At 42.1% G+C, this 17,444-nt stretch overlaps 1 protein-coding gene across 3 annotated transcripts in view; it reads right to left on the bottom strand.

Annotated features, from left to right (window-relative positions):
- ZNF827 (zinc finger protein 827) overlaps positions 1 to 17,444 on the bottom strand; it is a 261,480-nt gene that overhangs the window by 75,820 nt on the left and 168,216 nt on the right. For all 3 annotated transcript variants that reach the window (XM_006887004.1, XM_006887002.1, XM_006887003.1), the window contains one exon: positions 12,011 to 12,114. In XM_006887004.1, the coding sequence (XP_006887066.1) occupies positions 12,011 to 12,114 (104 nt within the window). The remainder of the gene's footprint in view (positions 1 to 12,010; positions 12,115 to 17,444) is intronic.

The following is a 17,444-nucleotide window of genomic DNA, read 5'->3' as shown; positions in this document are numbered from 1 at the left end:
CAGTGCGATTGGCACAGGAAAGAGCAGGGTTTAGGGCTGTTGTACATAGGGTCGCTATGAGTCGCAAGGGACTCGATGGCATATAACAACAACAACAACAACAGGCTGATGACACAATCTTACTTGCTGAAACTGAAGATGACATGAAGTGTTTGCTGCAGAAGGTCAAGGACTGTAGTCTTCAATATGGACTGCAGTTTAACATCAAGAAAACAAAGATTGTCACCACTGGGCCAATTCGTAGCTTCATGATGGATGGAGAAGAGACTGAGATTGTTGATACCTTCAGCTTGCTTAGTTCCATAATCAACACTCTTGGCATCAGCAGCCAGCAAATCAAAAGATAAATAGCAATGGGAAAGTCTGCTGTCAGGGACCTCTCCAAAGTACTGAAGAGCAGCGATGTCAGCCTGGAGACTAAGGTGCACCTGATCTAGGCCATGATCTTTACAATTATTTGCTATGCATCTGAGAGCTGGACAATAACTAAGGATGATAGAAGAAGGATCGATATATTTGAGTTGTGGTGCTGGAGAAGAGTGCTGTCTCCAGCACTCATGGACTGTCAGGAGAACATACAGGTCTGTCCTGGAGTGAAACCAGGCTGCTCCCTGGAGGGCAGGATTTTGAAGCTCTGTCTCACATCCTCTGGGCACATGGACAGGAGGGACAAGTCCTTGGAGAAGGACATCATGTTTGCAAGGATGGAGGGGACAGTGCAGGAGAGGAAGACCCAGAATGAGATGGATTGACTCAGTGACTGGAGAAATGGGATTAGGTATGTTGGAGATGATGAGCTTGGCTAGGATAGGACAGGGTTCAGAACTAATGTACACAGGGTCGCTATGAATCACAGGTGACTCAATGGCACAATAACAACAGATTGAACATAGAAAAGCTATGTGCCTTGCTGAACACACTGAAAAAGGGAGAACAACAATAAAATGAAGCCTCTATATGCATTCTCACAACCACCTTAAAGAGTGCTAGGGTACGAAGAGGGGCTGTTTTTATTAACTGGGAGAGGCACTCATTTGGCCTACGAACAGGAATACAAAGTGGATTTGTTTGAATGAAAAAAATAGATGGTCTAGTTTGCAAATGTAGTGATTTTTCTTTTTTCTGTCTTGGTAACCCGAGGGCAGCTGCTGCCCTGAAAAGGAATAAATACAAAGAAGAAATTGCACAAAATGAGAATATGTATTTTTGATAGCAAAGGAATGAGAAAACATATTGTATATACAAAAAAGGGGGGGAAAAGCCCTGCCGATTGAATTCACCAGTTCCAAACTGATGCCAGGGTCACTGCATCACCATTTTCAAACATATTCTTTTCATCATTCATTACAAATACGTAAGAATTTGGCCTTTTATGGCACACTTCATTTTTAATGCATTGAAATAGTCTTTGTAAAAGTAAACACACAATCAAAGGTCTTATAAACAATGCTTAACATGTCTTATGTGTGCCTGTCCACCTTTGCTTTGCTTAGAAGGTAGCAGCTCAAGGCCAAAGAGTGGCCACAGCCCTAAAGTTAGCCTCTGTCTGAGACACAAAGTTCCTGAACCAGGTTTCAAAAGGGGCTTTTGGATTTTACCAGTTCCCAGAGTACCAACATGAGTATTGATAGTTACCTTTAATCCCAAATTATCCAATCCACATGCCACAGAGACCATTAAGAGGAGCTTAGCCAAACAATTATCTATTTCTACCCCCCCCCCCCATCTTTACAGATTCCTAGGGCACTCTTGTGACCTTGTTATCAGGGCATATTACTGCTAACTCAAACATCATGTCTCTCTCTGCTGGCTGGAATCCACCAGTGGTTCCGAGATGGAAAGATAGACAATCTCCTTCTGTATGATTTATCGCTTTGAAACCCAGTGAAGGTTCCAACTGCACAGCAATGAGTTTTTGACAACTTCCTATACATACAACAAACTCATAACATAATTCACATTTCTCCTCCACAAGGCTGCAGCTGTTCTTAGCTGCCTGTTGAAATGTCCCCCAAATCGTGTCCACCTCAAGCACACGGAGAACAGCACACTATCGTAATTGACCCTTAGGCTTACACAGGTTGATTTTTTTTTTTTTTTTTGCATTTCATCATTTATTTAGATATTTAAGCTCTCGCAACTAGGTTTTTACAAGCTGGTGAACACTGACAAATTATTTCTCCCACAGAACTATATAACCACACATTCCCAGACAGTATAAATATATGGTTGAACTAACATTAATACACATCACCATTTTATCAATTACATAATAAAACAAATTATCAGTATCCAAATATTAAGTTACACAGCTCAAAAGGCATATAAACAGGTTGATTTTTGTAAACAGATAGCCAAGCCTTTCTTCCCAGTTTGCTTTAGCCTGTAAGCTCCCCTGAAACCTGTTCAATATCTTAGCATTTTCACACTAACCTCCATTGGCAGGTGGGTGGTGGTTGCATTTGAGGTAGAGTGGCTGGGAGTCTAATCACAGGTTCCCACATGGACGTCAAGAATTCCACCACTGAGCCATCACAACACTGCTGGAAGAATTAAACCCCAACTCATTGCTATCAAATCAAGTTCAATTTCAACTCACAAGACCTGGTAGTTCTGTTATGTATCACTGGTTAAGTTGGAACAAACTCATAGGTGACCCTCTAGCAGGTTTTCAGAGGCAATAAATTATACAAGGAGGAGATTATCCATCTGTCTCCCATGGAGCAGCTGGTTGATTTGAATGAACTATGAGCCGGTGGGTTGGCAGCACAACTCCTTACCACTAAGCCACCAGAGTTCAGTGACTACATAGGGTAGGACAGAAACGCCTTCTGCAGCTTTAGAGTTGACAATGATGGAGCAGGACAGGACAGGGTTTACATCAGTTGTTCCTAGGATTACTGTGAGTTGTGCTTGACTCAACAGCACCTAACAACAAGGTAGTAAAACCATATTTTTCTCCCTTGAAACTGCTGGTGAGACTGAATTGATGACCTTCTGTATAGCAGTCAAGTGTTTTAGCCACTGTGCTACCAGGGCTTTTATTTTCAAGGATTATCACCCTTTTAATACAAATGTCCCTGAATTTCATTTTGAAGAGTTAGAGTGTGAGCCTCACTACTGCTGGTCTACAGAGAATCAGTCAGTTATATTTTTGACAAGGGCTAAATTGACAGTGCTTAATGCAATACTACATCTACAAAGAATTGTTAATGGAGTAAACAGCTTCCCTGTGGAATACAACGCCTCTCTAATGCCAAATTAGGCTGGTAAAGGACAAATAGGACTAGCTGTGAGTACATAGTTTCCAGCCTCAGAAAACATGATCTGAATCAGAAAAACCCAGAAAGATGAAAATTTCTCCCCCAAATAGTTAGCTGGGCACATTATAATTTACACAACCCGCGGGAAGGCTTGCGGTTCAAATCCACCTAGTGCTCTGCAGAAGAAAGATGGGGAAACCTCCTCTCATGCAATTTAGAGCCTCTGAAAACACACTGGAAGGTCAGCGATGAGTCAGTTCTGATTTGACCGCATACATCAACAACTGCAGTACACCAAAGTCATGCTTCTAAGCAGAGCGGAATAGTTTCCAAATAAGAAACACAAATAACGCAGAAGACAGAGCAACTTGTATGTCAAGTAGTTCAGGGCAAAAGTGTTACAAATGAAAACGTTTCTGAAAACTAAAAGTTCTAGAACAGCCTACTATCATCATTATCACAGTCACAGGCCAGAGGCAATGAGCACTTGTTCTGGTGGTCTGTGGGTGACCACTTGGCAGTTAAGAACCACTTATTTGTGAATAAGCCAATTAAGCCTTGAAAGATACAGGGATATTATCAAAAGTCTATTGTCTGATAAATATTCAGGATGTTACATACACGCATAGGCCACAATCAGATAAAGAAACAGAACATTTTCATTCCCTAGAAATGTGGGGTCAAGATTGGTGGAAGATCTATCAACAATCTGCGTTATGCGGATGACACAACCCTGCTTGCTGAAACTGAGGAGGACCTGAAGCGCTTGCTGCAGAGTGTCAAGGACTGCAGCCTTCAATATGGATTGAGGCTCAATGTCAAGAAGACAAAGATTCTCACCACTGGGCCAATTGGCAGCATCAGGATGGATGGTGAAGAGATTGAAATTGTTCATAGCTTTAGTTTGCTTGACTCCACAGTCAACACTCTTGGCACCAGTAGCCAGGAAATTAAAAGGCGCATTGCCATGGGTAAGTCTGCTGTTAGGGACCTCTCCAAAGTACTGAAGAGCAATGGTGTCTCTCTGGAGACTAAGGTGCGTCTGATACAGGCCATGGTCTTCTCAATCAGAGAGTTGAACAATGACCAAGGAGGACAAAAGGAGAATTGATGCCTTTGAGCTGTGGTGCTGGAGAAGAGTATTGAGAGTACCATGGACTTCTAGGAAAACAAACAGATTCATCCTGGAAAGGGTTAAACTGGGTGGCTCTTTGGAGGCAAAGATTCTGAGGCTCCGTCTAACATACTTTGGACATGTTGTAAAAAGAGACCGGCCCTTGGAGAAGGACATCATGCTGGGGAGGGTGGAGGGACAGCGCAGGAGGGGAAGGCCCTCTATGAGGCGGATTGATTCGGTGACGGGGGTAATCGTGGTGGGAGTGCCAGAGACAGTGCGAATGGCACAAGACATAGCAGAGTTTAGGGCTGTTGTGCATATGAGTCGCTATGAGTTGCAAGCGACTCGAGAGCACATAACAACAACAACAGCAGCATTCCCCTATCCCCTTCCAGTTACTGAAACCAGCTGCCATGGAGTTGCCTATGACTGGCGGTGGCTCCGTGTGAGTTAGAGAAATGTGCTCCACAGGGTTTTCAGGGACTGACTTTTCAGAAGAAGATCGCCAGGCCTGCCAGACACCTTTGGGTAGATGGACTCAAATGAAAGGTTAACAGTTCAATGTGTTAACTATTTGCACCACCCAGAGGCTCAGGCCAGTTGCTACCCTTTACACTGTGTCTTTAAAGAATTACATATGGTGATTTCAGCAGGTTTTCAGAAGGTCGGTTAGAAGTCAGTTCTGACTTGAAGGTAGTGAGGTATTCAGCGGGATAACTCAGGGGAGGGGGCTCTGGTGGTGCAGTCCACAGGGAGTCGGGCAATCTAACCCAAAGGCTGTGTCTCTCAGGTGGTTTCAATCTACCAGTGCTCTAAGAGAAAAAGCTGGGCGACCAATCTCCTCCTGTGTGATCTGCAGCTTTTAAAACCCAATGGGGTTGTTCCAATTCCATGGTGATGAGGGAGACAGACAACTCAGGAGGCTGACAGAATTTTAGAAGTCAAGCTTCAGTGGTAGATTCTCATTGTCCCTTTTCAGCACATGTAGTGAAAATAGTTACTGTACTCAACTGCTAACTGAAGGTAGGGAGTTTGATTCTACCCAGAAACGTGTTAGAAAAAGGCCTTTTTGATCGACTTCTGAAAAATCAGTTACTGAGAAACCCCATGTAGCATGGTCTACCACGACACATATGGGGTGGTTGTGAGTTAGAATCAGCTCTATGACAACTGGCTTGATAACTGTTAGCTTCCTCTTCTGTACAAGGAGCCCTGGGAGCATGGTAGTGTTGGGCTATTAAATGAAAGGTTAGAAGTTTGAACCCACCAGCAGCTCTGCAAGAGAAAGATGAAGTAGTCTCCTTTCAAAAAGATACATAGCATTGCAAACCCTATGGGGCACCATCCACTCTGTTTTATAAGCTTGCCATGAACTGGAATACATTTGAAGGCTGTGGGTTTTGTTTCATTTCTGGTTCTTCTTCTGTGTAGAGTGAATCTGTTTCATCAAAAAAGGAGTCTAACTGACAAAATGATACACATCAACAACCTATGCTCTGTTCATTTATGACTTACTCTGAATTCTAGAAGAATCTGTTGTGTTTGAGAAAGGACTGAAGAAAACACTTTGCTGTAATCTGGGACAGCTTTGTACATCTTCCTCTCTGGAGGCATGAGATGGAAGTCTTAACATAAATGAAGGTGACATGTACCCATTAGGACATATCCTTTAAGCCAACCGTCTTAAAGAGGCAATTCATATCTGCCTGTAACATGGCAGGCTAAGGGTTAGTTGTTGGCAGCACGCTAATGCAGGGTGTCATTTATTTAGATTTCAGAAAAGTATATGACATAGTACCACTTGTATTAGATTGAAGGGCAGAACAGAGAGGGGAAAATGGATCAAGAATTGGCCTGGGGACAAAGCAGACAATTCCAAACCAGTCGTTTTATTTGACATGAAATCCTGATTGTCATACTGCATTTGAAAGGAACTAAATTTTCCTCATGCTGGCCAAAAGTAGCTTGTCTCTGTAAGGAGTGTTGACATTTTCCTCCTTGTTTGTTATAAGCAAAATCTACTATCCATTTTTTTTAAGTAAGTTAGCAAATAATGATGTTGAGATTAGCAAATAAAATTGCTGATGTGTTTTACATCTTATAACTCCAAGATCAATCTGAAATGGGACAGAAACATTGGTGACTTCCAACATTATGGAAGAATTTCATGGAGACCCACATTTGCCTTCAACACATTCTGGCTGGGCTTTGGGGTTGTTTTTAGTTTGTTTGGCTTTATATGGTAACTTCAAAACATATGGTAACTTCAAAAGCATAATGAAAGAAAACCAAAGCTCCACACTGTTTGAAAGCAGTGCTGAGATATAAATTTGTACTAGCCTTTGCTTACATAAAAACCATGTGAATACACACCCAGCAGCAGGTACTATTGTACTGTAACAGACAGGACCTAGGAACTTCCTTCTCTTAAAGTAAAATCTGATAGAGCACATCTGTAATTTCTATCTCCCCAAACAGAAGGTACTTTCATTTCTTTTATAAAATCACCGCCAGCCATGCTACTAAACTGTGCATTTACTAATCCACTAATGATTTGAAGGACAAATGGCCCCCAAATCCCTCTAATAAAGGTGACAACAATAACTTGTAACTCATCATTTTATTAAGGATCCTTGATATTACCCCTAAGAAACAAAGAGGTAAGTCAAAACAGTAGTTTTGCTCATGAGCATTCTTTGGTTCACAAGAAAGTTACTGAGACCCTGGTAATAACAGTGGAGGCCAGGGACAATAAACCTGTGTGTATGCTGGTTATCTGAGAGGCTGGCAGCTATATGTCTCTGAGGAAAGGTCTTTACCTAGTTAACTGTGCTAGGCCTTGTTAACTGTGCTATTTGAGATTTTCTTCACAGTCCACATTTCTACTAGTCTCTTTCCATGTAGCTATCCCCATTACTTTGTTCTCCAAAAGGCCTGAAAATACTGTGCCACACAGAACCTACTATGGACCTCCTGGCCCAGGAGCTATTACATCTTCACTTGAACTCTCATTTGGTAACACCTCTCCTGTCTCGTGGTCTTATTCCAAAAATAGCCAAAAGAAATTTCATCCCCTGATAGAAGATGCATAGGTAGACACACACATATGCACATACACATCCCTGAAATACTGCAATGAGTTTTCAGCATTTGCAAGAGATTTCTTAGATTGGAAGTAGGTATATTAAACTCACTAAATCTGTTCTCTATTAATTGGGAATTGGAGATAATGCTCTGTGCTGACATTTATCTTTGCATAATCTGTGGAAAGACAAGGTTTGCTAAGTACATAAAAGAGTATGAATAATATTTTGGAGGCAATGCTTAAACTCTCTGAGAGAAGAGCTAAGGTTTTCTAAGTTCTCTGAGGTTTTCATTTACAGACTCACAGCTACCACTGTCTCACCTTCTCCTTTCCTGCAGAGGAGCCGCCATTCCCTAATTCAACCAACCAGTTTACAGCCACTGGGTGGTGTAAAGTGCTAACACATTCAGCTGCTAATTGAAAGGCTGGAGGATCTAGTCCACCCATAGGCATTTTGAAAGAACAGTTTAGTAATCTACATCTGAAAAATCAGTCACTGAAGAGTCCTGCCTTGACTCACAGGGGTCTTCATGGGGTAGAAATGATTCAACGGCAAATGGTGAGATTAGTTTCAGGAAAGCTGAGTAGTCTCTGAAGTCATTGAACTCATCCTTGGTCTGCTTGTCCTAGTCAGGCTCCCTACAACTAGATCATCCCTGCTAGGCTCCAGTTCCTTGGCCATCTCCTTACCAAGAATTCAGCAACTTGCTTCCAATTGGTATTCCAAGTTTTCTTCAAGAATTTATGACTATTTTACCTCAGAATGTCAAGACAACTTCCTTATTCTCAACACAGTTTTTAGTACAGGCAATAAAACAAAGCAATCCTAGAATTTAGATAGGTAGATAGCTAGATAGATAATATAATATAGATATAACAATTATTATTTTATAATTATATTATAAAATAATATAATAGTTTTATATATAGATAATATAGAAAATGATCAAATTGATAGAGACTGAAATGATCCTGAAACACCTGCATAATAACTTTCCCATATGATCTCCAAGACTGTAATCTCTATGGAACCAGACTGCCACATTTCCACTTACAATGTGGCTGGTAGGTTTGAACCGCCAAGTGCTTAGCCACTGCACCACCAAAGTTTCTTACATAGTCCCTGAGGGTCTACAATATCTACCTGAGACCAATGGAACAAGATCTGTTTGGGGATTTGTCTAGGAGAAGAAAATGGTACACTGGGGCACAGGGCTATGAGCAGCTCTCTGAAAATGCCAGAGGGAGTAAGGATGGCACAGCCCTTGACCACTACAGAGTAGAAAGCAGATAAAGAGCCTGAAGCCCAGCCTCATGGTGCCTCTAAAGCCACACCAACAACACCAGGTTCGTTTGTTAATTGTTGACTTGCAGACTTACAGTTGTGGTACTGAGAATGGGGTTTATTGGGGAAGGAAGTTGGAGTGGTGGAGAATATCACCCAAAACAAAACAAGTCGAGGTTTTAGCCCAAGTTCCATGTCACAATTTCTTAATTAGTCCAGGCTCTGGTTTCAGTTCAGCAGTCAAATCCAAATCATCCAGCAAGATTCGCCTCAGAGCAGTCATAAGTCAGCTTCCCCTTCAAGCATTTGGCAAGAACAGCAAAAACCTTTATTTGTGGCATTTATCTCAGGGCTCCTCTGCTTACACCTTGCCAAAGGTTCTTCACAGCAATGCCATAGTCTCTCCACCACCAGGGCCTTGCTCGAGTCTCCCTCAAGTCTTGTGCCCAAGTATGGGATGCATACTTTCTCTTATTCTAGTCCCACAGCTGTTGATAACTTACAAGACCATTTGTCTGCAGTTAAGGTATCTGGAAACCAGTGAGGACTAACTGTAATAACTAAAACCCCCCAACTTTTAGGCTAACACCACAGGATTCATAATTTTTTCCAATTTTAGAGGGCAGTACCTCATAACCATGCACAGAGATATTGCTGCTACAAAATAAATGCATTTCAACCTTGGTGCAATAAAGAAAACATATACAAACAGCTTCTCCTTAGTTTTGCCCCCACATAATTTAAGAATTTGGTTTTTAGAAATTTGTCAATTTCTATGTTGTAGATTACAGAATTGGGGTCTTGAGTCAGGCATACTGTAGACATTCATCACCATCCTATGTAAAAGTACTTCTTTTACAATTTTAAATTTACAATTTACTTAATTGCCATTCAGAGCCTTGAGATGAGCAATTTTCACCAATGCAAACCAATCTTCTCTATCATTGGTATAAATCACCAAGGCTTTCCTTATAGAATATCTTAGATTCTGGGAATGTCACATCACAAAGTTGTTCTTATATTCTCTTCCATTTTTAATTTTTTAATCTTTAATTTCATTTACAAAGCATTTTTACTTCTTTTTTTCAAAAGTCTCTTTTTAGCTACTTATTTTGGCAAAACATAAACAGCGTCATTTGGCTTATCCTCATATTGATGATAAAACAGGTGGGTTTTTGTTGTTTGTTTTTGTTTTGTTTTGTTTTACTTTTCATTGGATTTGTTATCCTTTAGCAAGCTAGATTTACATTTTATAAATCCTAGTTAGGCTGACCCTTCAAAAATATAAGTCAAGTGTTTAAGTGTGAGTTTATCTAATTTTCAGTGTAAGTCTATCAAGTAAATCATAGAAAATCCCTCTGTGCACAGTAAAACATATACTGGTATCATTCTCTGTGGTCATGTTTTAACTTGAACCAATAAACCTTTCTTTAAACACAGCCAAGTCAAACACAAAGCCAGCAACACAGGGATTGCACATACATCATGGGATGCTGGCCGTATGGGTCACAGCACTCTGACAAGCAATTCCTAGACAGTTATTTTGACATTAGAAAGTCACAATCCATCAACTTAACAGCAGGGCAATAATTTTGGAACCAGGGAGATGGCTATTCAAAATGACACTGTGGGAAGTAAACGGCAGTTGAAATAGCCCCAGTTTGAGAGGGAAGACATAAACGAGGCAGAATTTCTTTACACTTGGAGAACCAACTATTATGCCATGTCTTTTTGAGTTAGCATGTTATTTCTGGTTTGAATGGGAAAGCCCTGCAAAGCTGAAAAGCAAGCAGGTACTTGGACTCTGCGTGGATGTGGAGATGAGAAGACAGGGATGTGCCACCACAAGACTAAAGACTAACAAAACCCTGCCGTTTCCCTGCCACACACCACCTCTAACCACCTCTGATATCCAAGACAATGTTTCAGCAAATGCTACCCGACTCGTCTTTTACTGCAAAATAATCAGATCTCCTGGCACCTAGGATCCAAGGCTCTTTGCGTCCATGCAGGATTCTTAGACCTTATTCTTGATGGACTAGCCCCTTTTGAAAATATGTCCAAAGAATGAAATAGACATCATTCTGGGAAAGGTGGGAGGACAGCGGGAGGAAGACCCTCAACAAGACAGATGGACACAGTGGCGGCAACGATGGACTTGAGCACAGCACAGAGCATGAGGCTGGCGCATGGCAGGGCATTGTTCTGATCTATTGTTCAGAGGGTTGCTATGGGTTGTAGTTGATTCAGTGGAAACTAATGACAACCACCACCACACCACAACATTCCTGAAGGGGCTACAAACCAACAACCCTGGTCTGGGTCTCTCCTTCGCTCACATAGCTTCAGTCTCTCATTTGGCTCTCCAGGACAACCGCATGGATATGGAGGCTACTGAGAGCTTTTGAATGTCAGCCAGCAGCTGCAAACAAATGAATCAACTCGCAGAGGTTTTCCAGCTGCTGCCAAAGGGTGAGAAGGGGGAGGGAGCACGGACTAGAGTGCAGCGGTGGTTCTCAAGTGTTCCCATTTCATAAACCCAACAACGTACGCGATGGGACTGCTGCTGTTGGAATGGGAGAGCCTAGCAATGCCAATGACATTGACAAGGAGAGAGCAACCTTGTCTTTGCTCTGATTTGAGAAAGAAGAAATGTAAAAGGAACAAAGGAAATAATACATTAATGATTCAATAACGCCTGGGATGATAAAAAGGTGTACTAGGTGGATGCAAGCATATTATAGCTAAGGAAGAGGAGAAATCTGAGTTGGTAAGATTGTCCTAATGAGCCGAGTTGCTTCCATGGAAACTAATGTGGTCTTTGTGGTGACCCAGACCCAGCCAGGGTCACCACTGTCCCTGCCAGGGACCTGTACTCTCACCACTTCCCTCACAAACCTGCATGCGTGCAACGCTGTGAATGTGTACAGTGAGTTATTTCCAGGTTTCACAGCACTGTTTTAAAGAAAAAAGAAATTCAGTCTGTAGAACCATCAGCAGGAAAAGAAAAATAAACTCCTAAAGAAAAGATGAAGAGGTTTAGCGCTGCTTATATTTAATGTTAATAAATTTCTGTGGCTGGTTAAATGGAGTTAACTCTCTCTTTTTTTTTAAAAAAAAAAACAAAACCCACACACACCCTAGGTTTACATGAAGAATCACAGCACATAGGTTTGCAAGTTATCTCAAAATCCACACATTTCAGAAAAGCAATTTTTAAGCCACAGAAAGCAGATGCAAAGTCAACACTGTTTCCATACCTGGAGTTGATATTCTTCCATGAAGCACAGACTGGCCAGGCAGCAGATCTTTTGAATTGGAGGTGAATGGTGATTGTCTAAATGTGTCTTCTGAAAAGAAAGGGCTGGGGGTGGGGAGAAGGAGCGAGGTTTAGTAAATTAAATTGATTTAAGATACCCAGAGCATCTGTCCCAAATATCCACACATACACACACATGCTAGATAAGGTATTTTAAGAAAATGGTTTTTAGCAAGTCTAAGATGATAATGCCTAAAAAGGAGAAAGAAAATATATTACACTGGACAAGGGCCATCTGTACTTTTTGCCTACTGGTGGTGTTACATTTAGGGTGAATATACAAAATACTGTCTTTCAAACACTGTTAAATCCACAGACCAAGATAACACAGCAGTGCATTGTTTTTCTCTATACTTTCTGTGAATTTATGTTATGTTCAAATGCACACTGACCAGACTTTGGGTTCTGAATTACAAAGGCCCTGCCCTTGGATTTTCCCAGGGTGGTGATGGATCTGCCTCAGCTCACCCACATTTGGTCACCTGAGCCCTCTGGGACCAACAACCTACATCAAAAGGACAGCTGGCTGCAGTCAGAAGCCATAGAATTGAAGGAAACAACTCACTTGTCCCCACGGAAACAGGAATTCTATTCTAGAATGGTCTCTGTTCTGAAGGAGCTAAAATCAGAAAATGGGGCTTCTAGAAAAGACCTTTGAGAACGATTCTATTTTACACAAAAGAGACCCCTCCTGCATGAATCTATGTCCGCCTGTCTTGGCTAGTTTAGAACCAGGGACAGCAGGCACTCATAGGGGGGCATCTGCAATCTCTACCAAAGGGAACAGAAGGGACTTGGTGCTTTTTAATTCAAACTCACACTCCTTGCTGTAGAGTCGGAAATAACTCCTAGCTGACTCTCCACTGGGCTGAGGCTGTAAACTGCATGAAGAGGAGACCGCCTCTCTTTCTCCTTCCAAGCGGTCAATGAATTGGAATCTCTGTGTTTAGGAGGGCAACACCCTACAAAGTACACCAACCACAGTAGTCGTATCTGATGCCTCTGAAGTAAGCTGTAAGGGCATTTGAGAATGAACACTGGAGTATTCATCAAAGCCCAACCTCGAAAAACTTATGAAAACAAACAGAAAATCCAAAACAAAAACTCGCACCCACTGCCATCAAGTAGAGTTGCTATGAATCGTAGGTGACATGATGGCACAAAACAACAAAAAGATGAGGTATATGGGAAGACACTGGGCCTCTTTCTCCCTTGGAACAGTGGTGAATTCAAATGAATTGGCTCACAGAGCAACACCTAAAGCAGTAAGCTACCTATCTCTGGTTAAAATGGACTGCCCTATTTATCTACTCAGTGTCCCTGGGTGGTCAGATGATTCACATGCTCAGTTGCTAACCAGATCACTGGAGTCTAGCCAAAGGTCCTTTACAAGAAAGATCTTCCTATTTCCAAAAAGGTCAGTTGATGAAAACCATCCAGGTGACATACGAGGTCCAACACACAAGTCTGACACATGAGGTCCAACCATAAGGTGGAACCAACTTAGTGGTAACTGTTGCTGTTGTTAGTGCCATCGAGTACATCTCATAGTGATCTGACGAACAACAGATCCGAATCCTGTCCTAGCCTGTGCCATCCTCACAATCTCTGACACACTTGAGCTCAGGGCTGCAGTCATTGTGCTAATCCGTATCACTGAGGGTCTTCCTGTCTTTGGTTGACCCTATACCATCCTAAACCTTACGGCCTTTTCATGAAATAGCCTCTCCTAGCAACATGTCCTAAGTATGTGAGATGAAGCTTCATTATCTTTGCCTTCAAGGACCACTTCAATTGCACTTTTTCTTATCTGTTTGTTCTCTTGGCCGTCCATGGGATGTTCAGTGCTCTTCTCCAACACCATAGCTCAAAGGCACAAGTTTTCCTTCTGTCATCCTTATCCACTGTCCACCTCTCAGATGCATAGCAAGTGACTGAAAAGACCATGGCTTGAATCAGGCACACCTTAGTTATAAAATTGACATCATTACTCTTTCATATCTTGAGAAGCCAGGACAGCAAATTTGCCTAGTATAGTATGTCTCCTTATCTTCTAACAATGTATCTCTTGACTCCTGGTCTTGACAGCAGATCTCTTGGCTTCTGCGAACAAGGGTATTGATTGTGGATCAAAGTAAGATTAAATCACTGACAATTTCAATCTTTCCTCTATCTATCAAGATGTTTGCTACTGGACCAGTGTTTTCTTGATGTTGAGATGCAGTAATAACTAGTTTTATTTCTTTACAACAGAAGGAATGTAATCATGGGATCTGGAGGGTACAGTCAGTGGGAGGTCGACAGAGGGGCAGTAACTGCATCTGAGGGACAGGAAGCTACCATCACCTGAGACTGGAAGGACAAAAGAAGGTGGTCAACATGGTCTTGGAGGGGATACAGCTGCAGCAGCAGAGTAGCCAGTACTCTCATTGTTATCCAGCTCAAACCCCCTCATAGCTAATACTCCAATGGGTCTTCTAGACTGCAAATTGCATTGGAAGAGATTGTCTATCTTCTCCCTCGGAGTCACTGCAGTATATGAATGATCAATGAGGCAAAGCATTTGGGTTAACAGCTCTACGCCCACAGATGACACTACCAGAGGTCAGGGGAAGAATTACTCCGGATCTTCCTTCCTGATTCCCACCCAGATCTCCCAGTGGCTGAACCTTCCCCATGAAGTCTAGGTAGCAGATGCTGCAGAAGTCAGCCCCTTGCAAAACAAAGCAGCTCAGGAGATGGACAGATCTAAAGGCACACCCCCAGGGTTCCCACAACTGTGTTGTTTTTCTAAGCATGTCTTTTCTAAGGTGGCTGTAGTTAAACTCCACTGCTGTGACTTACACTGTGATGCACAGTAATCCAATAGGTTAGAGTACACTGGCCCCATGGGGTTTACAAGTCATCTTAAAGCAAGTCAACGGCCCCATCTTTATCCCTGGAGCAGCCGGTGGTTTCAAACCTCTAATCTTTCATTTAGTAGCCAAGCCACAGCACTGCCAGGCCAAAAATGCAACTTAAAACATGTGTGAGGATCTAAAGGGGGGAAGGTGGGAGCAGAGGGGTGAGGATGGGCGGGGTGGTGGTAATCATTCGCAGGGTTGCACAATTTGATGGATGGGATGTGGGGTGGGTAAAGGAAATGGGAAAGATCCAATGTGAAAAACAATGTACACTTTGTAAGTAAACTTTATAAGTAAACCAGTATAATATAAAAATGTTATTTAAAAAAAATTAAGGTAGAAATAGAAGCACCATTTATTTTTAAAATAAATAAATTAAAATATTGATAAATGCAGGTAGATTTAATGTGAAAGCAAGACCTTCAAAACAATGGACTGACACAGTGGCTGCCACAATGGGTTTGAGCAAGACAGAGATCATGAAGAAGGTGCAGAACAGGGCACGTTTCCAATCTGTGGTGCAAAGGGTTATTATTATGAGTCATAGTTGACTCGGTGGCCGCTAACAAGAAGAAACACAAAATAACTTAAAGGGGCTTGAAAAACAGAATTGGTTAGCCAGTGCCAGAAGTAAGGAGAGTGGAGGGGAGAGACCTGCTCTTTAAAGCTAAGCACCCCATAAACCTGCAAGTGTTACAAAATACTTAAGGCTAAACCTGTAAAGCATGGTGGTCAAACACATGTTATCTCTCAAAAGCGAGCAGCTCTGGGCTCAAATTCCAGCTCTGCTACTTCTAGCAGCTGTGTGATCCTCCATAAGTTACTTAACATTTCTGAGCCTTCATTTTTTTTGTCTATGAAATTTGGTAACAGCTTTCACATCTCACAGAGGAACTGTGAGATGAATAAAATAGTAATAATGTACTTTGCAGGGTGCTGGGGACACAGTGAATTCTTAGTACATAGAAACTACATTTATTTATACTTTCTTTGCATCTCTATCCCAAAGAGGAGCATAGATTAACCAACTTGTCCTTATTCGAAGACAAAAAGCATAGGTTTCCTGTGTGAAATACAATGCAAAATTGGATCCTCACTGATTCTGAAGGAGCTCTGGTGGCCCAGGGTGTAATATGTGTGCTGCTAACTGAAAAGCCAGCAGTTCAAATCCTGCTTCATGGAAGATAGACGGACAGTCTCTTCTCATTAGGATTTAGTCTCAGAAACCCACTAAAAGGATGACGCCAACTCAACAGCAGTGTGGGTTGTTTGTTTTTTTGGTTTTTTAAATTTTATTTTGGAGGTAACTGTTGAAGTGACAAGATTCATTCTAATTCTTTACTTTAAAAATAAAACTTAAAATCAACTGTTTAGAGTCAAGGAGGAAGGAGTCCTGGAGGGTCCCTGGTGAAGCCCAGAGTATAAGAATTTAGTTCCTACACACATCAATAGCTCGGGAGCTTACAAATAAGGTAACAGTGACACATGTGAAGAACAGTCCACATGAAAAACACAGTGAGTTGGCTCAAAGGACGACCATCAGACAATGGGCCCTCATGCTCCAGTGACTCTGGCTAGAGAAATACAGCAGTTCAGGGAATCCATAGAACTGTTTTGCCTGAAATGAGAATCTCTATTGGGGACATCGGAAAGCCTAACAGGGACTCCTCCTTGTGATAAAGACTCTGACACTGTGGTCTGTAGGGAGTTGTCCTAATACAAAGTCTGGTGGTTCTAATCCACCAACTGCTCCTCAGGAGAGAGATGGGAGGTTTCCTGTGGTGTCATTTACAGCCTCTAAACACCAGTTAGAGGGTCAGCTGTGAGTCAATTTTGACTAGACAGCAATGAGATTTTTCTGACAAAGGTGTGAAGTGTCATCTTTTCCTCGTTCTTGCAGCACATATTTACTGGCCTCCACATATATATCAGGTGTTTCCTAATCTTCTGGGAAGGTCTAGCCAACGGGAGGCCCTGGCTCAATGATGGTTAATTCTATGTGTCCCTCTATTGGGCTGCAGTGTTCAGCTGCTTGGTCAAGCACTATTTTAGATGCTGTTAAGGGCCATCAAGTTGACCATGACTCATGGTAACCCTATGAACAACACAGCTGAACTTTACCCTGTCCTCCATCATCTTCATACTCTCTGATAGCCTTGAGTTCTTTATTATGGTCACCGTGTCAACCCATCTTCTTGGGAGTCTTTCCCTCTCTCTGATTTTCCACATTTTCTAGCATGATGTTTCTTTCCAAGGACTGGTCGCTCCTGACAACATTCTCAGTGTATGTGAGACCAAGTCTCACCATCCTTGTCTCGAAAGAGAACCTTGGCTAAACTTCCTCCAATGGGCTTCTGTGTTTTTTTGGCAGTCCATGGAATATTCAGTACCCTTCTCCCACACCACGAGGTGACAATGACTCAGCAATCTTAGGAACATTCTCATGCTCTCCAGCATGCCCAAGCCCTCTGT

The sequence above is a fragment of the Elephantulus edwardii genome, unplaced genomic scaffold (genome assembly GCF_000299155.1).
Source record: "Elephantulus edwardii isolate Elephantulus edwardi_28Jun2011 unplaced genomic scaffold, EleEdw1.0 scaffold00053, whole genome shotgun sequence".
Classification (NCBI taxonomy): domain Eukaryota; kingdom Metazoa; phylum Chordata; class Mammalia; order Macroscelidea; family Macroscelididae; genus Elephantulus; species Elephantulus edwardii.
This window is presented reverse-complemented; position numbering and strand designations above follow the sequence as displayed.